At 45.6% G+C, this 24,410-nt stretch overlaps 1 protein-coding gene across 3 annotated transcripts in view; it reads right to left on the bottom strand.

Moving 5' to 3' along the window:
• Positions 1–24,410, bottom strand: part of OTUD7A (OTU deubiquitinase 7A) — a 377,207-nt gene that overhangs the window by 18,998 nt on the left and 333,799 nt on the right. For all 3 annotated transcript variants that reach the window (XM_044229897.1, XM_044229896.1, XM_044229898.1), the window contains 2 exons: positions 10,015–10,142; positions 7,285–7,434 (listed from right to left, as the gene is read on the bottom strand). In XM_044229897.1, the coding sequence (XP_044085832.1) occupies positions 7,285–7,434; positions 10,015–10,142 (278 nt within the window). The remainder of the gene's footprint in view (positions 1–7,284; positions 7,435–10,014; positions 10,143–24,410) is intronic.

Below are 24,410 nucleotides of genomic sequence, written 5' to 3'. Positions count from 1 at the left end.
TTTTTTTAGAAAAAAATAGCCCCGAGTTACCAGGTGCTGGTTTATTCCAAGCAAGCTTTGGTTTGGGTACAACTTGCTGTACCCCCTCTCTGGGAGAAGCGCGTTCCCTGAAGTCCACCCTCTTTGGCCAACTCTCCTTTCTGGAAGTCACACGGTCCGACCTGTCCGAGCAATGCTTCACCAACTACAGCTGCTCCCTGGGGAGCAGAAATTGTCCGCCCTTTCTCAGTTTCCCCCACTGTCAGGTGTGGATAGAAAATGGTGGTGGGGGGAGCTGATAGTTGTCCTTGGAAAGAACACTCCCTGCACACAGGACGTGCACTGTGGTGTGGCTGTGGGGTGCAGACCCAGCCCAGAGCAGGAGTTTACAGAGTGATCTGAACATGTGGTGTCAGGGAAGCCCACAGGTGTCATGCCTGCGGCCACCAGAGGGCCCTCCCTGCACGCTGAAAGATCACAGCCCAAGGTGTCACGGGGCCAAGGACTAATGTCTTCTGAAGCATGGATATGGAAACTACCAAGAAAGTATACATCATTTTATTTTAAGTCTTAAAACGGACCGGAAAAGCCTTGCACCTTCCTCGTGCCCACACCTGACCAATCTCTGCAGCCCCAGCCTTCCCTCTGCAAGACCCTGCCTCTCCCCACGAGCAACCCTGGTCTGCAAGACCCAGGAAGACTCTTGCACTTGGAGGCAGCTGACCTCACTGGTGGGTGGGGAGCAGCCCGGCTGAGGCAGAAAGAACTCTGAGAGAGTAGTGAGTTCGGGGCGCCCAGGTGGCTCAGTTGGTTAACCATTTACCTTTGACTCAGGTCATGATCCCGGGGTCGTGGGATCGAGTCCCGTGTCGGGGTGGGGGCTCCCGGCTCAGCGGGGAGCCTGCTTCTCTCTCTGCCTCTGCCCCCACACTCGTGCGCTCTCTCTCTCACTCTCTATCTCAAATAAGTAAAATCTTAAAAAAAAAAAATGTATTGAGTTCTTTCAGAAGATCGTTTCGACAGGGAAGACACTTAGATGAGAGGTTTAAAGAATGCCTCTTGCATTTTTAAGCCTTTAGGAGCTTGCACACACAGATGAGACATGCTGGCCCAAGCAGGAGGAAGAAGCGGGTGGTAGGAAGAAAGGTCTAGGTCACAACCTAGAATACACTTTTTTTTTTTTCTTCTTATTTTGAGGCTCCCAGAACATTGTTCCTGAGACACAAGGACAAGATGACTGCCCCGCTGGAGCCTGTGGTGACTGTATCTATTGGCTTTTGGCCCTGGGGTGCTGGGAGGTCTTGGTGGGGGGCACTCTCCACAAGGTGTCCTTTGCGTGAGGCAGGGCACCACAGTGGCTGTGTGATGACCACACTTGACAGTGGGGGATCAGCAGGTGTCCTGGAGCTTGACCTTCCCAGTCTCCTCTCCCACCTGCCTCAAACGGGGTTGCTTGCTCCTGAGCTTCTGGCCCCACTGAGGTCTGAGAGCCTCCTACATTGAACCCACGCTGGTAACTGCAGTGTCAAAGCGGTTTCCATGTCCCTCCCCAAGCCGAGATGCCACGTGACTCGAGGGCACAATCTGGGACTTTCTACCCTTGCTCCGGCATCCTGTACGGCAAGAGGAGACATTGGGAGCATGACAAAGAGCCCCATCAATGCCTTGGGGTCTCCTCCAGCTGTGGACACTGGTCGCTGAATTTGGGGCACCTGGCCCTGGAGCTCATAGTTGCTGCCTCTCAGCTCTCTCTGTATGAGCCCGGGTCATCTAGTGAGGCTCTGCTTTGCTCGCACTCATGCCCGAGGCCCCGGAGCCACTGGGTCCTGCCCCTGGGAAGGAAGGAACCCAACCACAGGTACGCATTATACCAGGTTAAGCCCGTTAAACTGGGTGGCCAGTCACAGGTGCCTGGAATGGTGTGCCATCATGTCAACATTCTCAGGGAACATTTGTGCAAGAACATCCCTGCAGCTCAGGTCCACAGGGTAGTGCAGGAGGCAGCCTTACGGCACTGGCGGCACTTGCTGGTATGTGTTTAGACCCATCCTTTCACTTGGGCTTGAAGACTTCGGTATTCTCATTCTGTATTAGTTTGCTGGTGCTGCTATAACAAAGCAGCACAGACTGCATAGCTTGAAGAACAGAAATATATCTTCTCATCGTTCTGAAGGGTGTAAGTCTAAGATCAAGGGGTCAGCAGAGAGGGTTCTTTCTGAGGCTTCTTGCCTTGGTTTGTGGATAGCTGTCTCCTCCCTGTGTCCTCCTGTGGCCTTCCCTCTGCGTGTGTCTGTGTCCTAATCTCTTAGAAGGACACCAGTCAGGCGGATTTGGGTTCACCCCCATGAGCCCACTTTACCCCTCAAAAGGCCCAGTCTCCAAATTCAGTAACATCCTGAGGAATAGAGGTTAGGATTTCAACAGATGAAGTCAGCCTCAGCAATGCTGTTGCCTCTCCTTTCATGACACATGGGGATACCTCAACTCAGAGCAAAACTCCCTCACCAGTTCACGAGGGAATGTGGGATTCTGGCTGATCCTTTCCTACTATTTACCAGTTTCGGAAGTTATGTGTGGCACCAAGCGCCCTGCAGAGGCGATAAGTGAGCCTTTCCCTGAGTATCATTGTGAATTTGTGCACTGAAGCATCCTGGTCATATTTCTTCTCTTCCCAGCTATGATCCTCACTGTCCCTCTTGTCCTGTGGGGGGGGGGGCGTGCCCAGTCAGCCCAGGAATCCTTCTAACACCACCCTGGTGGTTCCTGAGGGTGTCTCGTTTTCTTCCAGGACAAGCTGCTCTGGGATCTTGGTGTATACTTCCTACCCTGGATCTAGCCATGCTCTCAGACACAGGTGTTTGGGGGCAAACAGGACTGGCTTGATGCTGGGGATGGTGGCAGTGGCTTGTCCTGCATGGAAGGTGAGGAGGTTACAGGGTGGGACAGAGGGACTTAGTCATTTTGGACATCCTTGAAGTGCCTCCCTTGTCCCGTGGGGCCTGCCAGATTCCAGATGGTTGGAAGAGAACAAACACCCTTCCTGTCTAAGCCACGCTGAGCTGGTTACCTGCGGCTGAAGGGGCTCTAACAGGCTCCAGGGAACTCTGTGAATGGAGAAAGACGCATGGCAGGACAGAGCCAAGGAAGAGAAAGATAGCTTTCCCACTAAATCTCCTCTCCCTCAGTTGCCCATCCTTGCCGTCAAGGATGCTAGCCCGCATGGTGACTTCAGCAATGCAAAGCCTTCCTGTTTCCAAAAAGGTGCTGTCTGGGGGCAGAGCCCAACACAGCCTGAAGGCACAGAGCCACAGAGCCATGGAGGCTTACTTTAAGGACAGAGAGGGAAGCCCTCATGCCTGGCCACGTTCTCAGTTCAGAAGGGTTTGGAAGGCCATGGGTCCGGAGCTGTGCTCCTGTCCGAGAGGATCCTGGCACAGGCCCAGGGCTTGAGGAGAGAAAGCCTCTGAACATGGAAACTGCCAGGTGGTATTCAGATGTGGGGGGCACAAGACCATCTAGTCAGCTGCCTGGCCCCAGAGTCTCTCCCAGCAGGACCCCCAAGGACTCCCCCTCCTGTGGGGGCACTGGCCACAGCCAGGACTGCATGGAGCCTGTGGGTGTCCCTGAACCACAAGACTCAAGGGTGTTGAGTGTTTCTGCAGGACAGCCTGCCTATCTCCCTGTGTTTAAAGAGAATGGGTTTTCTTTTAAAGAGTGGGACTGAAAGCCTCATGCACCATGGCTTTTTAAGGGATCGAGAGCCCAAGAGTCAACAGTGATTTATTTCTGACAAGGGGCCAGTTGGAAAGAATTCTTTCTATGCTTTTGCCTTTCCCCAGATAGAAGGGACTCATCCCTGCCGAAAGAAAGAGCACAATCCAGATGGAATTGCTAAAACATCATGCTACCCCCTGATTCAGAGCTGGCTCACTGAGCCCCCACCAACCACCTCGCCCCCTCCTTCCTTTGCTGTACTCCCTTGTCAGACGGCTCTACCGCCCGGAAACTGTAGGCGTGGAACTCAGCTTTGGTTATCAAGAGGCCAACACAAGTCCTTTGGGAAAGTTTTTCCCCCTAAATGAAAAGATAAACTTTCAGGAAGGGAAGGTATTTGGATGTGATGCCTGGAGTGGCAGCACCCATTTTATGACCATGAGGGTAAAACCAAAGGAAAATAATGGTGGATCAGGGACAGACCAGGAACTTGAATCCCTGAGAATACTTAGAGCTGCTGTGTTATCCCTGGACCACCCACTTCAGGAAGGACTCCCCGTTAGAGAGGCAGCAGTGGCCCCTTTTCCCTATGAGTCCCTTGCAGCCCAGTGTTATTCGGGACACATCTCCTTTTGAAAGGTCTTATAGCATAACCTTCTGTGTTTTATTCCATTTTCCTTGGAATTATAAGGGCTGGGAAGAGAGGCTGAGTCTGTCCCTTATATGGGCTCCTGATCTCTCAGCTTCTCTCCAGTATTCCAACCACCAGGTAACAGTAACAACTGAAATGCTAGGATCAGATATTTGCAAAAAGGCCCCTGCAGTCTCTGCTGTAGGTCAGGAAAGAAGGAGAGTGCTCCTCAGGAGCCCCAGGGGTTGGCTTTCTCTGGCGATGGTTCCCTTGACAGGTCCTCTCTATTCCTCCCACCTTCAACAGGTCCTTTTGAGGGGGACACCAGACACTAACTGTGGACAGGAAGGGATACAGTCTTTAGGTTTATCTTTGAAGCAGCACTGAAGGATCAGGAGATAGGACTGCCTTAGGATAGACAATGCTGTTTCCTAGTGATTATCTGCAAGGCCGTTGAGGACTTCGGTGCATGGAGGGACTGACCTGCAGCGGTCACTTCATAGTTAAATGGTGATGTGTTTCAGTGAGGGTGAGGTGGTCTAGGGCACAGCAGGGAAGGTGAAAGGGCTCAGCATCCAGGGAGGTGGGTGTCACTGCCCTGGCCCACAGATAGGAAGCCAGCCTGGGAGGTCACACAGCACCCCTCACACAAGGAAGCAGCAGCTCCCAGGCCTTTCCACACCCACACTCTAACCACATATGCTTTCTCTCTACAGCAACACTCACTCAGCAACCCAGCACTTAGGCCTATTCTGTCCTCTGCCAGCCTCTGGACATCACACAGCCTCCAACACTATTTCTAACCCACCTGTCTCTGGGTCTCTCTGTCTGCTCTTCCAAATTGGAATAATTGCTCCCTTCCTGAATACAGCTGCTGCCTGTTGGTGTATATTCTGCCTTGTACTGTGGCTTGATGGGGTTGCCTGTCTCCCCTACAAGGTAGTGAGAACCCTAATGCAGGGATGCCCTCATCTTTGGGGCCCCAAACCTGAATGTGGCAGATGCTTGACATACATTTACTGAACTAACCTCTGGCCCCCCAAACAAATAAAGCAGGACCACTGAACTTCAGGCTTATATGTGGTGTGGGGAGCAGGGTCATGCCTGCCAGCACCCCCTAGCTTGGCAGGGGTGGCACAGGGAACAGTTGCTAGCAATACCCAAAGCCTAAAAGTTTGCAGAGCACTTATGTTCCCTCCAACTGTATGAGGGTCTGACACACAGCACAGAAGTTACCCAGACTGTGGGAGCCACTTATATGTGCTTTGCTTCTGCTTGTGCAGAAGGTGGCACTGGAGTATTTGCCTGCAGTGGCTCACGGGGCCTGGATGGGTCGATGGGCAGCCCTGGCCACAAAAGTGGAGGCAGGGACCCCCACTGCTCTGAGGAGTAACCCAGTGGGCATAGCTACAGGAACCCATGGCACAGACACATGGAACCGAGGACCGGGACCAAAACTCAACTTTGGGAAAAATAAGTTGTCAGAGGTGAGACCACTCTCACTTCTGCAATACTTCCCTGAGAGAAGTCAAGTGAGCCCTTCCACCTTCATCCTACCATTGAGGGGCACCAGCATATTCACCTTGAAACACCAAAAAGTAGTACCTGGAAGGCCTAGAAGAAAGCTCAATGCCTTCTGTGAGGAGGGGGCTGGACATCTGAGTCCTCTGCTCAACAACCAAAGATGCCAGCCCTGGGACTTTCATTTTCCCTGACTGCAGAGAATCTCTGGGGAGACTGCACAGAGGGGCCTAGATCCTTGCTGGGACCCCGGGGCCTGAGAAAGGGCCCCCCATTGCCCAAGGGCTCTGGTAAGCACGGAGAAGAGCTAAAAACCCACAAAGACCAGAAGGCAGACAGAAAAGGCAGAGATGCCTCTCAGGCTTTCATGGCTAAATATTGTTTGCTGTGACCCAAGTGAGATGTCTGTAAATGATGTGGAAAAATGATGCTATATTCCCACTACAGCTGCAGCAACCAGCAACCCTGCTCTCCTTTTCCTTCTGGGACTCACATCACTGCGTGACTAGCCACCATGCATTTCCCGAGACTACATCCAAAGTCAGGGTCCTGAAACTGTCAGTCCCGCCTGTCTTTTAGTCTCTTGGGGGATTCTCTGTCCAAACCAGAAACAGGAGTGACAAGAGGATGAGTTTCCCCCTCTTCACTCAGCTAGTCAATAGTTAACATGAGAAAATAACAACCATTCCAATCCGAACCCCACCGTTTCCACAGCAAAAATGCATATTGCACTGATGGAAGAGAGATTCTGCATGAATGACTGGTGGCCTGGAACTGTGCAGTGCACAGTGTGTGTAACTGGCCTGGTGAGCCTGTCTGCTGCACTGAAATGACTACCTCAGGGAAACAGTTGTAATAATTTGAAAGAGAATATCAATGTTTTGATTCAAAAGCTTACTTTAAAGCAGAGGTTGGCCAAGTTTTTCCCAAAAAGTGCTAGCTGGTAAATAATTTAGGCTCCTCAGGCCACACAGTCTCTGTGGCTACTATTCAACTTTGCCCTTGTAGTGCAAAAACAATAGCCACAGATAATACATCAAGGAATGAGTGTGGCTGTGTTCCAATAAAACTATATTTACGAAAACTGGCAGTGGGCCATAGTTTGCTGACCCTGATCTAGGGACTTAAAAATAAATTACATCTGAGATGAATTATATCTATATAAATATACATACATGTGAAAGGGAAAAATAGTAAGAGCTATTTAAGTGTGGTGGGAATTAATAATTTGTTTTGTATTTCAAATTAAAAGTTGTCTTTAACACTGTTATTTCCAATAACATACCCATTCTAATACATACATACCCACTTATACACCATATACATACATGGGGGTGCTCCCCACGGAGGACCCCACATTGGGGTCCTCCATGCCTCCCCATGCCCTCCTATGCCCACCCTTGCCCTGCACATTGTCTCTCAGGTGGCAGCGGACATACCTTGTTCTCTTTGCTGATCTCTCTGCTCCATGGACACAAGGGCAGAGAAATGCGCTTGATCGTAGGCAAGAACCAGAGGTGAGCAGTGACATCTGTTGGGAGGCACCTCCAAGGGCAGGTAAATCCCTCCAAATGGGATCGGAGCAAATGCTGTGGACAGAAATGGTGAGGGCATGTGGAGCCTGAAGGGAACGCGGGTGGTATCCCTCACCACACTGGATGATGTGGTGGGGCACAGGGAAGGGACAGTGGTCTCAGACCATGGCTTTAGGTCTCAGCCACCCCACCCACAGGGTGGCAGGCTGGGTGTTGCCCATGTGGCAATGCGTGAGAAAGCTCAGGCTCACAGGAACCTGGGGATGAGACCTGCAATCCCGCACATGCCCAGCGAACCCCTCACTCCCTTCTGCCTCCAAGGCAGAGTCCTCCTGGCTCTGTCAGACTGCACCCCGGGGACAAGTGGGACAGGGCTGAGGGCTTTTAGCTGCGATCTTCCCAGGGACAGCGTGCTGTCCTGAGAATTGCACAAGTGACCAAGAACTCACAACGGTGAGCAATGACATACACTGATGACTGCCTGGGAATCCATGTTTTTCTGGATGACTGTCTTCCTCACCATGTATTCATGAAAACATTTGTATCCAGGACAAAATCTATGCTTGCTTGTTGTATATTTTGAGAAGTTCTTCTGCTGAGTCCAAATGAACCAACCAGAAAACTCCAGAACCAAAGTGTGAGTCAGATGGGAAATGAGAGATAGGGATTGGCTCCTTTAGCAACGGGAACATAATCATGTTTATTTCCTTACTCATCAAAGAGAAGGAAGAGAGACTTAAACCCTCACTAAAATAGAATAACTCCCAGAAATATCTGCCCCAATATAGCACATGCTTTTTAATCATAAAGAACCTTGCCTCTTGGCCTTGGAATCAATGACTCACTCACTGTATTTCTGTGAGCTGAATGCAACAACAGTAAGTTCCGCGATGCTTTTGAGGAACTCTTCAGTGTTCCTCAGGATAAAGCCCTGCTTTAGCCACACCGTTTTGTTTTTTTTTTTAAACAATTTGAAAAAGTTTTATTTTTTGTTCTTTTACTTTAAATCTTTTATGGAAAGCAATAAGCATATGCTGAGGAATGTGGGCTTCAGTATTAGATCATTTGGGTATTAATACTAACCATGCAATTTTCTTTTTTTTTCCTAACTGTGTAATTTTCTTTTTTTATTTTATTTTTAAAATTTTTTGATGTACTATATGTTGGCTAATTGAACATAATAAGAAATTTTAAAAAATTAAAAAAAAAAACCCCAAACACTGGTTTTTGGTTGTGGTTCTGTCCATGGGCTTAGAGGTGGGGTAGGTCTCCTTTCAAGAGAGCTATACTCTTGAGCACAGGTGGGATGGAAAGAAGCATTGAGCAAGTCTTGTGGGATCTGAAGGGTACAGGTTCATGTGCCTAGGAGCCCCAGTGAAGGTCCTGGCTCTGTACCCAGAGAGGCTGAAGATCTCAGCCGCCCCTGTCACTGGGTTGCACAGGGAAGGATGTGGTGTTGGGCAAGACCAATGTAGTCCCAGTTCTCTCCCACCACGACAGCCGTGGCCCCATTGGACTTCCTTTGGCAGTTGTGATTTAGCGTGAAGAGCCTCATCCTGGTTTGCAGGACCGTCTGGAAGTCCCACAACTTTTGTTAAGGTTCAGGTTTAAATTTAAGTTAAGTTGGAGGGAAAAGTCACTCTCTGGCATTTGCCTGTCAAGAAGACCCTTCTGAGAAGTGATGAGAGGGAAACGTGGTGCTGAAAGGGACTGGCTTGTGCTGGTAATGGAAGTGAAGGGAAGGTGAAAACGGTCTGGGAGGGGTTGGAAATGGGGGGTTTTGTTGAGAGGCTGGGGCAGTCGCACTGGGGGTGAACTTCCTGGCCCAACCTCCCTGGCCCCTCTTCTTTCCCTCCTCTTCAGATAGTATGGCTGCCCCATGGACTTCTCAAGTGGCCTTGCTGTTCAGTCTGGCAGCAAAGCTGGAGGGAGGACCTGCCCCAGGCATTTCCCTGCACTGAGATGACCTAGTTCCTCTGAGGTCTTAGTTGAGGCTGGGGCACATTGTGTAGTGTCTTTGGGCTTCAGTGTCCACCCTGGGAGGGTGCGGAGAGGGCCAAGGGAGAGAACACAGGCAAAGGGGCTGTGAGAACCAGTGCTTGGCTCTTGGGGGGAAGGAGAAAAGCAGCGCTTCCTCTTCTTTCCTTCTTCCCCAGTCCAAATTCTGCCCCGTGACTTCATGCTTTCTGTTTCTTGTTTTCTTTTTCTCTTTTCTTTTTGACATATGTAGCCTGCCGAGGGGCAGGAGAGGACTAGAGTCGCTGAGTGGCTGGGAGGAGGTCTGGCATCCCTGGTGGGGCATGAGCTCTCTGCCTCATCCTGAGCAATGGGCGGGGGCTGGATTTAGTTCCAGTGGCCCCTCAGCCAGATTCCTCATGACCACCTGCCATGGACACAAAGTCTAGGTGGATGGGTGGGTGGCGAAGATAACCCTTCCTGCCACTGGGGAAGAAAAAGAAACACATCAAGTTGAGGAGAAATGAGGAACACTAGAATCTTCCTCCCTGCAGAATGAGGCTCTGTGGCCTTCTGAGAACCTCAACTGATATGTTAGGCTGTCTCTTCCTTTGCTGGGTTGTTACGTTTTCTGGGTCATGCGTTATATATGGCTGTTTTATTAGTGTATTAACTTACCTTCTCCGCCTGAGTCCCTCAACATCGTATCTGCTACGACAACTATTGGTCTTCTTAATATATGGGCGAGGACAAACACATGGAACTCCTCTAGACTCTCATACACGGGGTCCTCAGAGTTGTCCACACTAGGAGACAAAGCAAAGCAAGCCTGAGTTAGGGTGGGAGATGTTGAAGACAACACCCTCCATCCAGATTTGACCTCCATGGACCTTGCCTACTGAGGCCCTCGGAGGCCCCCTCCCTGCCACGCCACCCACTGATAGCAAAAACACAAGCCCCAGCTCCTCACCACTACCTGCCATGGTCTCAGGGGACAATGGGAGAGAAGCTGCTGGTGACGGTTGCTGGCCACCTTTAAGACAAGGTCCCCTTGGTGGCAGAGGCAGCCCACCCAGAGCACAAGGCAATATGGGGCTAGTTATCTGAAGGCTCTTAACAAGGACGCAGTGGGGGCAGGAGGGTTGAGGCTTCCTTTTTTGGGTTATTCCTATATCCAGCAGCTTGAGCTGAAACCTTACCCATAGGGGCACAGGTGTATCTGTGCAAGTCACGTGGGCTGGTGGGGTCCATCGTTAAAAAGATCTGGAGCCTTTCTAGGAAACACTCCCCCATGAACAGAAGAGGGCAGTGGGAAGGTTACCTGGATTTCAATCCTCAGAGCGGGAGAGGAGTAATTCTGACCCAGGCTACTTGGTCCCTCCACACCTCACACCCCTGACTCATGTTTGGGGCTCAGGGAAAGAACTGGCTCTAAGAAATGTGTTCACTCAAAACTCAGATATTCGGACAGAAGACTGTAGCCTTGATGTCCTTCACAACCCGGCCACCCTGAGGGAAGAGCCCATTGAGACAAGAGAGTCAGAGCTCACAGCTTGATGTGGTCTCTGGCAGGACACACACAAGACCCTCAGGTGGCACCTGGACTTGTTCTTGAGCCCTTGGAGGATGCCCAGGATTAACTGAGGAAGGTCTGTCAGTGCTGGAGTGGGTGGGGCCAGAGCTAGCAAGTAGGGCTCTGCTGGACAACCCAGGGTGGGGCAGCCTGGGGAAACAGCTGTACATTCATAGCCCACAGCCTGAGTTACTTCTAGAGCAAAAACTGTGACTCTTAAGGAATGCATCAAGGACCTGGGAAGTTTTGTTGTTGTTATTGTACCTATTTTTTCTAAGAATCGATTGATTGATTCACGCTGATTCAGCCTTACCTTTTTTTTGAAAGTTTTTTTTTTAAGATTTTATTTATTTATTTGACACAGAGAGAGAGATCACAAGTAGGCAGAAAGGCAGGCAGAGAGAGAGGGGGAAGCAGGCTCCCTGCTGAGCAGAGAGCCTGATGCGGGGCTCGATCCCAGGACCCTGGGATCATGACCTGAGCCGAAAGCAAAGACTTAACCCACTGAGCCACCCAGGCGCCCCAGAATGCCTTATTTTTACACTTAAAAATACTTGACAGCGATGACAAAAAGTTGGTGCATATAGTATTAAATTACTTTTCTGTTTGTTTGGAATCATTTGAAAGTAACTTGCCTATCTGAAATCCAGCACCTTGGAAAAATTTAGGTGCATATCTTATGAATAGAACATTCTACAGAACTACAACACAGTCATCAAAATCAAGGGTACATCCAATCACTACTACACTGATTGATCTAATCACCATGACAGAGGGCAAGTCACAGTCTGCCAACTGCCCCATAAATGCCTTTTAAACCAAGACTCCAACAGGTTGCTTTTAGCTGTGGTGTCTCATTAGACTCCTTTGGTCTAGGGACGCCTGGGTGGCTCAGTTGGTTGGACGACTGCCTTCAGCTCAGGGTGTGATCCTGGAGTCCCGGGATCGAGTCCCACATCAGGCTCCCAGCTCCATGGGGAGTCTGCTTTGCTCTCTGACCTTCTCCTCGCTCATGCTCTCTCTCACTGTCTCTCTCTCTCAAATAAATAAATAAAATCTTAAAAAAAAAAAAAAGACTCCTTTGGTCTAGAACATTTTTCATAGGTTCCTTGTCTTTTTTGACCTTGACACTTTTGAAGACTAGGGGCCTGGTATTCTGTAGCATGTCCTTGGTTTGGGCTCCTCTATTTCCTATGATTAGATTGTATTGGATTATGCTGTGCCCTTCTCACAGCATCCTATCACGTGGCCTGGACCTTTGGACTGTCCCATTACTGGTGATGTTGACTTGGGCCACTCTCCTCGGATCATCTGTTAGGCTTCCCCCTACAGAGCTACTCATTTCCCCTCTGTCATTAATAAGCATTTCGTAGAGAGGAATTTCAAATCTCTGCACATATACTACTTCTCACCAAATCTTTATGCATTTATTGATATCCCATTCCTGGCTTCTAGTTCATTTAATGAGTTATAATCTATTAGTGATGATTTTGATGCTCAAATATGCCCTAGTTGGGTCAGTGTGGCTCATTCAAGCTGTGTCCTTATAACATAGTCCCGCCATTTTTCAGAGGACTTCCTAGCCTTCTGACACAAGAATATGGCCCAGGTTCATCTTTTTAAAATTTTTTAAAATTTAAATTCAATTTAATTAACATATAGCATATTATCATTTTCAAAAGTAGAATTTATGCTCATTACCCCCTGCCCTCATTAATGCCCATCACCCAATTACCCCATCCCCCTACCCACCCCCCTCCAGCAATCCTTAGTTTGTTCCCTAGAGTTAAGAATCTCTTATGGTTTATCTTTTTTTTTTTTTTTAAGATTTTATTTATTTATTTGACAGAGAGATCACAAGTAGGCAGAGAGGCAGGCAGAGAGATGGGGGAGAAGCAGGTTCCCTGCTGAGCTGAGAGCCAGATGTGGGGCTTGATCCCAGGACCCTAAAATCATGACCTGAGCTGAAGGCAGAGGCTTAACCCACTGAGCCACCCAGGCGCCCCTGGTTTGTCTTATTTTATTTTATTTTATATCTTATTATTTTTCCTTCCCTTCCCTATGTTCATCTGTTTTGTTTCTTAAATTCCACATAGGAGTGAAATCATATGATAGTTGTCTTTCTCTGACTTTTTTTTTAAAAGATTTTTTATTTATTTGACAGAGATCACAAGTATGCAGAGAAGCAGGCAGTGGGAGTGGGAGCAGGATCCCTGCTGAGCAGAGAGCCCAATGTGGGGCTCAATCCCAGGACCCTGAGATCATGACCTGAGCTAAAGGCAGAGGCTTAATCCACTGAGCCACTCAGGCGCCCCTCTCTGACTTACTTCTTTCACTCAGCATAATACCCTCTAATTTCTTCCATGTTATTGCCAATGGCAAGATTTCATTCTTTTTGATGGCTGAGTAATATTCCACTGTATATAGGTACCACATTTTCTTTATCCAGGTTCATTTTGTACCTTCTCTGCCTCAACCTTGGATTCAGCCATTTCTCAAAGGTTTTTTTTGTTTGTTTGTTCTTGGTTTTTGGTTTTTTTGTTTTTGTTTGTTTGTTTTTAAATAGTGGATAATGGTGTTTAGAAGCCAAAATATAATCATCACTATTGGATTATCATTGCTTCTAGATGCAGTGAATGGAGTGAAGGCATGTGTGTTTTGTGTGTACACTCACACACGTGCACAGATACTTCCATCTGTCATCTTTCTATTAACTTAGAGTCCACTGATAACTCCCATTCCAATCTAACACCCCAATGTTAATTCTACTCTAACTCCCATCTCCAACAGTAAGCAACTTGGTTTCTATTAGTCTTAAACTATTTCCTTACTTGATAAATTCCACGCCCCCACCCAACCCACGTAAGCAATTCTCTATTTCTGCTGTCACCCTGCCCCCAAGTTGTCCTCTTCATCCTACTGGCTCTGACACTCTGGCTTTGGTCTTCTGGGCCCTACCAATGTCCCCACCTGTTCATTGCAGATGCCTCCTTGCTTTGCCACACTACATGGCTTTAGGACTGAATTTTTCAGGAAGGGAAGAGAAGTGGAAGAGGAGTATTTTAACACATATACATGCCAAGTCTAAACACAATGCTTGTGGGTGTGCTTTTAAAATTATCCTAGATGATTATTCTCTTACACCATACACAAAGATAAACTCAAAATGGATCAAAGACCTCAACATGAGGTAGGAATCTATCAAAATCCTAGAGGAAAACATAGGCAGTAACCTCTTTGATGTTGGCCACAGCAACTTCTTTCAAGACATGTCTCCAAAGGCAAAGGAAACAAAAGTGAAAATGAACATTTGAGACGTCGTCAAGATCAAAAGCTTCTGCTCCGCAAAGGAAACAGTCAACAAAGCAAAGAGGCAAAATATATGGGAGAAGATATTCACAAACGACATTATAGACAAAGGGCTGATATCCAAGATCTATAAAGAAGGCCTCAAACTCAACACACAAAACAGATAATCATGTAAAAAATGGGCAGAAAACATGAACAGACACTTCTCCAAAGAAGACATACAAATGGCTAACAGATACATGAAAAAATTTTCATCATCATTAGCCATCAGGGAGATTCAAATCAAAACCACATTGAGATACTACCTTACACCAATTAGAATGGCCAAAATTAATAAGACAGTAAACAACAACTGTTGGAGAGGATGTGAAGAAAGGGGAACCCTCTTACACTGTTGGTGGGAATGCAAGTTGGTGTAGCCACTTTGGGAAACAGTGTGGAGATTCCTTAAGAAATTAAAAATAGAACTTCCCTATGATCCTGCAATTGCACTACTAGGTATTTACTAAGATACAGATGTAGTGAAAAGAAGGGTCATCTGTACCCCAGTGTTCATAGCAGCAATGGCCACAGTCACCAAACTGTGGAACGAGTCAAAATGTCCTTCAACAGACGAATGGATAAAGAAGATATGGTCCGTATATACACTGGAGTATTATGCCTCCATCAGAAAGGATGAATACCCAACTTTTGTATCAACATGGACGGGACAGGAGGAGAGTATGTTGAGTGAAATAAGTCAAGCAGAGAGAGTCAATTACCATATGGTTTCACTTACTTGTGGAGCATAAGGAATAACATGGAGGACATGGGGAGGTGGAGGGAAGTGAGTTGGGGGAAATTGGAGGGGGAGACAAACCATGAGAGACTGTGGACTCTGAGAAACAAAGTGAGGGTTTTGGAGGGCAGAGGTGGGGGGTTGGATAAGCCTGGTGGTGGGTATTGTAGAGGGCACAAATTTCATGGAGCACTGGGTGTGATGCATAAACAATGAATCTTGGAACACTGAAAAAAAATAAAATTAAATTAAAAAAATATCCTTGGTGGTTAACCTGTCCAGTCACAACTAAGAGGGAGGCCGCTGTGTATGTGATGTTCAAGTGCTTCTAGAAGCCCTTTGCTTGTCCCTGTCACCTAGTAAGTGCTCACAAGCCAGTGGACAGTTGAACAAGGTAATAAATAGCATGGGCAGGAGGGAACACAGAATTATAAACTGCATACTCAGAGAGGAAAAATATCTCAGTTAGAAATGTGGAATGTTATTCCTTTCCTAATCCAGTGGATGGAGAGGTCAGCACTGGAAAGAGAAGAGGCATCAGAGAGTCACATACGAATGCTGAGAAGAAGAAATAGCAAGGGGAAGGGGAGTTCTCTCATCCCTGGGTTCTCAGTTGCACCTTCACTCCATGATGGAACACTTTGGTGTCTAAATAGCTACAGAAGGGGCCTCACTGCAGCAACAGTGCAAGGGCTGACCAAGTATGAGGCACTACTGTACTGTCACAGCATTCTGCTCATGCAAAATTTGAAGCAGAGCCATTATATTTCAAACTGAAAAACCAGCCAATAGTTACTGAGCACTTACTATATGCTGGAATGGTAAAAGGCACTGCAGAGGCCCTCAAGTAAGTTCTGTCCCTCCATCTGTTTATCCATCCATCCATCCATCCATCCATCCATCCACAAACACATCCATCCATCTGTCCACCCACCTACTTGTACAGACACTTACACATCCATCTATCCATCATACATTCTTCCATCCATCCACCCACCTACCCATCTGTCTATCCCTGGTTCCGTGTCAGGGATAGAGCACAGAGTTGCCAGAGGGTGATGGAGGCCAGTCTGGAGCATAGTGACCTTTCTCCATACCAGCTGTGAGATTGAACATGAGAGCCAAAGGTCAACTATGAACCTTCAGTGACCCAGTATGTGGCAGAGAAGGTCCCAGCTGCACCCTAGGGGCAGTCTGAGAATCATAATGTCCTTCCCTCCTTGCTTCTAGCTGCTTGCTTACATGTTTTAGGGAGTGTGTTTGAACTGGGGGTGGGGGCTTGTTCTGCACTTATTCCTCAACATCACAGCCATGTTCCAGTGCTTGATCCTGCTCTGTTGAATTCGGGCTGAGAACATTGGCTCTGCATCTTCTCAGGCTGTTCTCATGGGCAAATGGGATCATTTCTGGGATGAGACTTTGAAACCATGGCCTGCCCTTGTGAATTACTGTGATTGAGCCCACAGGCAGAAATCAACTCTAGTGAAACCAATCCTGAAAATTCTCTTCCACTTCTTACCCAGAGGCTTAACATCATCTTCCTGTGAGCTCACTGAGCAAATGTTAGACCTAGGATTGTAAATAGAATCTGGTCTTTGGGAAAAGACATGTAAAAATGTCTAAAATTGGTGTTTACTGCTAAGAAGACTAAAATGCAAGTATAACTACTTCATCCTCAAAGACACTGTGCATACCCCCAACAAGTTCCTAATGTGTTCTGTGGCATAATGCACATGCATCACCTCCTCTGCAACATTACTCAGGGAGAAAGGAGTCCTGAGAAAGGCCAGACCATCCACCTAGTGAATACCCCCTGGGGAGGATGGTGAAATGTGACCAGGGCAGAGGCCACGCTGGGAGCTTCCTCCAGGTAAGCATGAAGCCACGATGGTGGAGTGAGGTCCAAATGGTATCACAGGTCACAGAGAATGGTGGCAGGAGTCAAAAGTACAAGACAGATTTGGGAGTGCTCTGGCTTAAATGGCAGCCACAACCCTTGGAGACCATCCACCAAGAGCCCAGTTATGGACAAGGAAGCCAATCTGGATGGCTGGTGGGTTTTCACCTAAGGGCAGTCACCAGCCCACATAGAGGGGCAAGTCTCCTAGGATCTTCCCTGTGTCCTCCTCCCTCCAGGTGTGGTGACCACACCTCCCATTTTGCTCAGGAAAATCCTGATTTATACATCTGGAGTGGTTGGTATTCACTCCCCCGCCAACCCCCCAAACAGTGCACCGATTTGGATATAAGTTGTATGATCACCTCATCTATGGTGACAGAGTTATTGGTTTTTGGTGTACTCTTCCATGTGAAGATATAAGATCAAGATATTTAGATTCTATACACAAACACATACCCGCCTCCACCTCTAGGTGTAAGGGCATGATGCTATTCTGACTCTTGCTTTTCCTTTTGAATGGTGCATCTCAGAGTTGTTTCCAGCACAGTATATGGGGTCCTTCACCCTCTCACAGTGCCACAGCCCTCCTCATGCATATGTCACCAGCCGCATTTCTGAGTGGTGGGAATCAAGCCCCTCCCCCAGGCAGGGCTCAGAGCCATGACAATACCTTTGATGAAATGGCGTGTAGACTTCCGGGGCCTGGTGATTAGAAGCCAGGGCCCTGAGCAAAGGGGAGGCTAGACTGTTCCTCTTGTGGGCCTTTGCACCTAGCCAGAGACTGTGTCTGCCTATGTGGCAGCCTTTAGACACAGGGTAGGCAGCAGGGACTCTGCTAAGAGCTATGGCTTGGGAAGCTAAGAATGAAGAATGGTGAGCGCTCCTGGCACTCTGAAGGGGCCAAGTGGGTTTCAGGCTTTGACAGGAACTCCGATACAGCAGCCAGGTGCCTTGGAGGCGAAGACTCATCCTATTGGCTGGAATCAATAAGCTGGGGTCAATTGTATGACAAATATTTACTGAGTTATCTGTGATAGGTGTAGCACTGTCCTCTGCGTGTGTGTGTGTGTGTGTGTGTGTGTGCACATGTGTGGACACATATACAGGTCTAGGGGTGGAAACACTCAGTTAACAGAAGGTCAAATAAGAAACTACCAGGTATTAATAAACTCAATGATAGAAAGGTGGTTTCTTCAGACAGGAAGGTCAGGGAGGCCCCTGATAGATGAAGGGTGGACTTTGGTCTTATTTCTAGCTAGGAAAGTCTTTAAAAGATTAGACCTGGATTCTACATCTTCAAACATGAGAACTCCGTAGCTGAACAAATGCTTTTCCTACTTGGTTTGCTGGTGGAGGTCAGACAGCTCTAAGGAACACTCACAAGAAAGCTTCTTGTCTAAGGAGAAGCCATCCCCTGGCCTTGGAGTGCAGAGAACACTGCTTAGTTTTCCTTAGAAGACTTAAGTTTCTATCTCTGAGACTGTGCCTCATGAAATCATTTAGAATTCTAGGCATTTCTGAAAAAGGTCAATAAAGAAGAAATGCGGGAAACACACTACAAAATTATGTAAACATAGCAATGAAATTGCAGAAACAACTTCAGAGGAAAAGCAGAATGAGAAACACACAAGAGAAGTGAGGAACCAGGACAAGAGATGCCCTGTGAGGGCTGCCTAGGGGTCCTCAAACTGACCCCTTTTCTGTGTCTCTTTTCTTTCCTGCTTTAAGAGCTTCTCAGCCTCCACTTACCCTATCTCACTGAATGGAAAACAAGTAAACTCTTCTTTTATAAAAGGTTAAAGAGAAAAAGTTATTTTTATCACAAATCTCAAGATGAGTTGTTAATTTCTGCTCTCCATACCTGCTTTGCATTTGTTAAGAGCGTGGGTTTATGTTTTTGGTCAGTTCTAAGTTTGGATTCTGGCTCTCTTTTGTGGGTTGTGGGACTTTGGGAACTGACCCGATTTTCTGAATCTCAGTTTCTGGTTCTGTCATTGGCTATTTTAATGACAGTTTCACAGCTCTGCTTGACGCATCACATAATGTAACACATAAGTGTGTTCAGTGGACGACACAGCTCTAATTCCTGCCTGACAGTGCTGCACTTCCTTGATTCCTAGGAAATCCAGATTCTTTGGGAAGGCCGCAGCTCCCTACTCTGGGTCCCAGGCTGCCAGTCAAAGGGGTGAGCACTGGGCCCATGAGGGGAGTAGCCTTTGAGCCCTGCCTTCCAATGGGTCAGGTCTGGTTGCTGGTGTCATAGGACCTGAGCAAGAACATCTCCCCTGGGTGTGTGTGGCAGCACAAATGGTCAGCTCTAGGTCTGCTGGTCCTGGGTCCAGCTCTGTAGGTACATATAGCATAGCAACTGGTACCTAGCCTTGAGCTGGGTTGGAAGAGAACCAAAAAGAGCTAATAGGTTTGGCTGGCCATCAGAAAATTACAGTCTCAAGGAGGAGACAATATAAAACAGACACGAGCCCCGGATGAGGAAGGGGCCCAGGACAGGGTGATGTGCACAGCGGCGTAACACTTCTCTGGGCAGAGTACAAACAAAGGGTACTTTAAAGAGATAATGCAGAAGTGACCGTTCCCCCGATCCTCTGAGATGTGGGGTCACAGACACAATCCATGTTACCAAAGAGTTTAAAATACAATAAAATAGACATATCCTTTGAAAAAGTAAACTTCGAGAGGGTTCTAAATACACTCCTCCTTTTCCTGTCCCACAAAAATACTTCCCACTTCCCACACAAAAATAGCTGAATCCCTTTCAAGACCTTTGCATTATTGACATGCAAGTAAATAGAACAAAAATAGCAGCACCTAGAAATCTATGTCTTCAGGGTGATGAATTACCAAATTTTGAATCAGAAAGGCATTCTGGAGGGGTGCCTGGGTGGTTCAGTGGGTAAAGCCTCTGCCTTTGGCTCAGGTCATGATCTCAGGGTCCTGGGATCGAGTCCCACATTGGGCTCCCTGCTCAGCAGGGAACCTTCTTCCCGCCCTCTCTCTGCCTGCCTCTATGTCTACTTGTGATCTCTCTGTCAAATAAATAAATAAAATATTAAAAAAAAGAAATGACCAAAAATTAAAACAAAACAAAACAAAACAAAACAAAACAAAACAAAACAGGCATTCTGGAGCCTCTCAGTTGTTGGAGAGATTCCAACAAAACACATCAAACTTTAGGGGAGAAGTTGGTGCATAAGTCACCTTGGGAAGTCAAAAGTGTTCCAGAACAAGAACATTGCCTTCTGGATGGAAATATCAGTTCAAGGGAGCAGCTCTTCCTAATGGTCTCCAAGTGAGGAAGACCAAGCACATCAGAGGGAATTCCTGCACGAACAGCCCCATCATTCATTCAGATTAGTTTTGATACAATAACAACATGTAAAACTCTTGGCACAGGCTACATACCCCCCGAAATAAATGCTGGAGCACACCTGAATTTTTGCCACATCATATAACTTATCAAAATGGATCTGGAAGGATTGGGATTAAGAAAATGTTCAGGGGCATCTGGATGGCTCAGTGGGTTAAGCCTCTGCCTTGGGCTCAGGTCGTGATCTCAGGGTGCTGGGATCGAGCCCCGCATCAGGCTTTCTGCTCAGCTCCCTGCCTTATTGCCCCCCCATCTGCTGCTCTGCCTACTTGTGATCTCTCTCAGTGTGTCAAATAAATAAATAAATTCTTTAAAAAAAATAGAGAGAAAATGTTCAACTGCTAACCTAGGTAGGAATGTCTTCTGATGTGTGTGTACAGAGGGGGATGCAGGTGAGAAGCAGTGAGGACACAGGTTTCCAAGGCCCCTTTCAGCCTACCTTGTCTACCTCACCTGCTCTCTTGATTGAGAACTCCTGTTTCATCTACCACCTCCAAACCTCTGGTCTACCACCTTGTGTCTGATTCTTGCTGCTGTGCAGATCAAGAAAGAACACTCCATACCTTCTCTCCTCCTGAATACAACCCACCCACCTGGATAGAATGCATGGAGGAGTTACTGGAAGGTTCTAGAAAGTAAATAGTAGCAGGTGGATTAAGGAAGAAAATGTAATTTCCATTTTTTTTTATGTGAATGCAACATATTCTGAAACCCACAAGTGGGCACTGGTGAAGGGCCAGAAGGTGGCCTCTAGTTTGGGATTGAGGAGTGGGAACTCCTCAAGCTCTAGTAAAGCAGAGAAATCCCCATTTTTTCTTCTCCTCTCTCTTATGTTCTCTCAAAACTCTTCCACAGGCTGTGGCAGAGGCCACAACAGAAGCCACTGGGAGCCACAAATCTAAAATAGAGGAACCTTCCTCACTGATCAGTGGAGCTGTGATGACAAGAGGGTAGGCAGGGGTGAAATGTTTAGTATTTTCCCCTCTGTGTCATCCTGGCTATCTGGGCCCAGGATACAGGTGCAGTCATGGAATCATATGGCACAGTGCTGTATCTAAGTTTCTAGAATTCTGGCTGGTGGATAAAAAATGGGGTTGTAGGGAACTGAAAAAGTACCTGGGAGATCATGGAAAGGGAGAACTTGAGAAAAAAAACCCATGAGGTTGTTTATGAATTCCCGGACTCCTGTTCCCCCAAATCTGGGCTGTACATGTATAGGTTTGGTCCTAATTGGTGTGTCAAAGTCTCTGGGGACAGACTGAATAGATTGTACCCAGGTCACAGACTGAGTAATGTATGGAATAGGACAGCAAAGGCTTTTGAGAACTGAACTGACATTTGAACTACAGCACATCCTTGTAGAAAGCACATGGAATATTCACAAAGTTAGACTGTAAGCTCACCTCTTAACAAACTTTGACAAATTTAAAATAACTTAAATCATACCAATTACATTAAGGTCACAATCCAATTAAACTAGAATAAGTAAAGAAAAACAATAAAAATCTGTTACACAGCTACTTTTAAAGAATTCAGTGGTCAAAGAGAAGTTCTTAAGGGAAATTAGAAAATATTTTAAACAGAATAAAAACATAAATCCAACATACCAAAATTTTTTGTATGTACCTAATCAGAGCTAAGAGGGAAATACATAGCCTTTAAATGCATATATTACAAAAAGAAAGTTCTCAAATCAATAATGTAAGTGCCCACATGAACAAAGTAGAGAAATTAGAGCAAAATAAACCTAAAGCAAGCAGAAGGAAGGAAACATGAAAGATAAGACCAGAAATCAATGAAACTGAGAACTAGAAAACAATAACCAATTAAACCAAAATTGGTTCTTTTAAAAGATCAACAAAATTGATAAAATTTTAGCAAGGATGACAAAGTAAAAACAGAAAGACAGTAACTGCTGAGTTTGGAAAGAATGAGGGACTATCAGTAATGACCCCCATAGACATTAATAAGTTATAAAAGGAATATTATTAACAATACTATACACATAAATTCAACAACTTAGATGAAATGAACAATTTCCCAAAAAGAAGCTACCCAAATTCACTTATTTCTACTTTCTGGAGCTATTAAATAAATTGAATTGATCATTAATAGCCTTCTGAAAAGGAAATTTTGGGTTGCAGATTGATTCACTGGTGAATTCTACAAACATTTAAAGAAGAAATATCTCTAGTTCTGCAAAATCTCTTTTAGAAAATACAAGAAGTTAATGCTTCCCAGTGTGTTTTATGAGACTAGCATTCCTCCAAAGCTAGACAAAGACAGTAGTATAAAAAGAAAACTATATTCTAATAATCTCTATGGTCACAGATGCAAAAATCCTCAATGTAATATTGCCAAATTGAATGAGCAAAATAAAAAAGTTCAATACACTAAGAGTTCATCTCTGGAATGCAAGGCTGGCTCAATACTCATATATCATTCAAGGTAACCCACAATATTAATTAATTAACATTAAAGAAGAAAAACCCTACATGATCATATTAAAATAATAAATGTAGAATGTAGAACATTTATTTGATAAAATACAACATTAATTAATGATAGAAACTCTTAACAAAAGGAATAGAAGAAAACTTCCTTAAAAGATATCTACTAAAAACCTTCATTGATATCATATTAATGAAAGATTTCTGACTAATACTGGTAACCAGGAGAGGATGTCCTCTCTTACCATGCCAACTCAATATTGTACTGGAAGTCCTAACTAGGGCAGTGAGTCAAGAAAAACAAAGGCATACTGGTTGTTACGGAAGAAAGAAAACTATCCCTACTCATAGATGATACGAATGTCTATGTAGAAAATCTGAAGGAATCTACCCCAAAACTCTCATAGATGTAATAAATGAGTGTAGTAATATCACAGGATACCAAGCCAACACAAAAATCAATCACATTTCTATGAGTAGCAATGTACAATTGCAAACCCAAATTAAAACACACACACACACACACACACACACACACACAATCATTTACAGTAGCTACAAATGGATTACTCAGGTATAATTTTTAAAAAAGATTTTATAAATAAATATTTTATAAAATATAAATATAAATAAAGATGAAAATAAATATAAAATAAAGGTTTTATAAAATAAAGAATTTATTTTAGAGAAAGAAAGTGAGAGAGAAAGTGAGTGCACAGATGAGCAGGGTGAATGGTAGAGAGAGAAGCAGGGGAGAAAGAGAATCTCAATGAAATCAAGATTTGGATGTTTAATTGACTGAGCTACCCATGTGACCTTCAGGTATAAATTTAATAAAATACATATAGGACCTGTATGCTGAAAACTGTAAAATGCTGATGAAACAAATAAAAAAAAAGATCTAAATAAGTGGAGAGACATACTGCATCACTCCAACACATGGAAAAAGATGTGTTAGAAGACTCAATATTGTAAAGAGTTTAATCTTCCCCAAATTCATATATAGATTTAATGTAACAGTAGTCACAATCCCAGCAGATTATTTTTCAGATACAGATAAACTTATTCTACAAATTTATATGAGAAAGTGAAAACAAACAAACAAACAAAAACAAACCCAAACTAGAAATACTGAAAAAGAAGAAAGTTGGAGGAATGACCAATTTTAAGACTTATTATAAAGTGACACTGATCAAGAGGGTAATATTGTCAAAAGACGGACACATATTTCAATGGAAAATAATAGAGGATGCAGAAAAAAATACCTACAAAATAATACTGATTAATTTTTGATAAAGGTTAAAGAATTTCAATGTTGAAAGAATAGTTTTTTTAAGAAATGATAACAGAAAATTGGACGTCTATTCACAAGTAAATGAACCACTCATCTGTTCACCATCAAGACAATTTTGCTTTTTGGATAATGTCATATAAATGGAATCATACAGGGTTCCTGGGTGGCTCAGTCAGTTAAGCATCTGCTTTCAGCTCATATCCTGATCCCAGGGTCCTGGGATCAAGTGCTGGGAGTCCTGAGTAGGGAGCCTGCTTCTTCCTCTCCTTCTGTCCCCTCCCTGACTTGTGTTCTCTCTAGCTATCTCTCTCTCAAATAAATAAAATCTTTAAAAGATAAATGGAATCATACATACAGTATATAACTTTTGGAGATTTAATTTTTT

Source organism: Neovison vison, chromosome 13 (assembly GCF_020171115.1).
Source record: "Neovison vison isolate M4711 chromosome 13, ASM_NN_V1, whole genome shotgun sequence".
Taxonomy (NCBI): domain Eukaryota; kingdom Metazoa; phylum Chordata; class Mammalia; order Carnivora; family Mustelidae; genus Neogale; species Neogale vison.
Note: the sequence above shows the minus strand (reverse complement) of the source record. Positions and strands in the feature narration are given on the sequence as shown.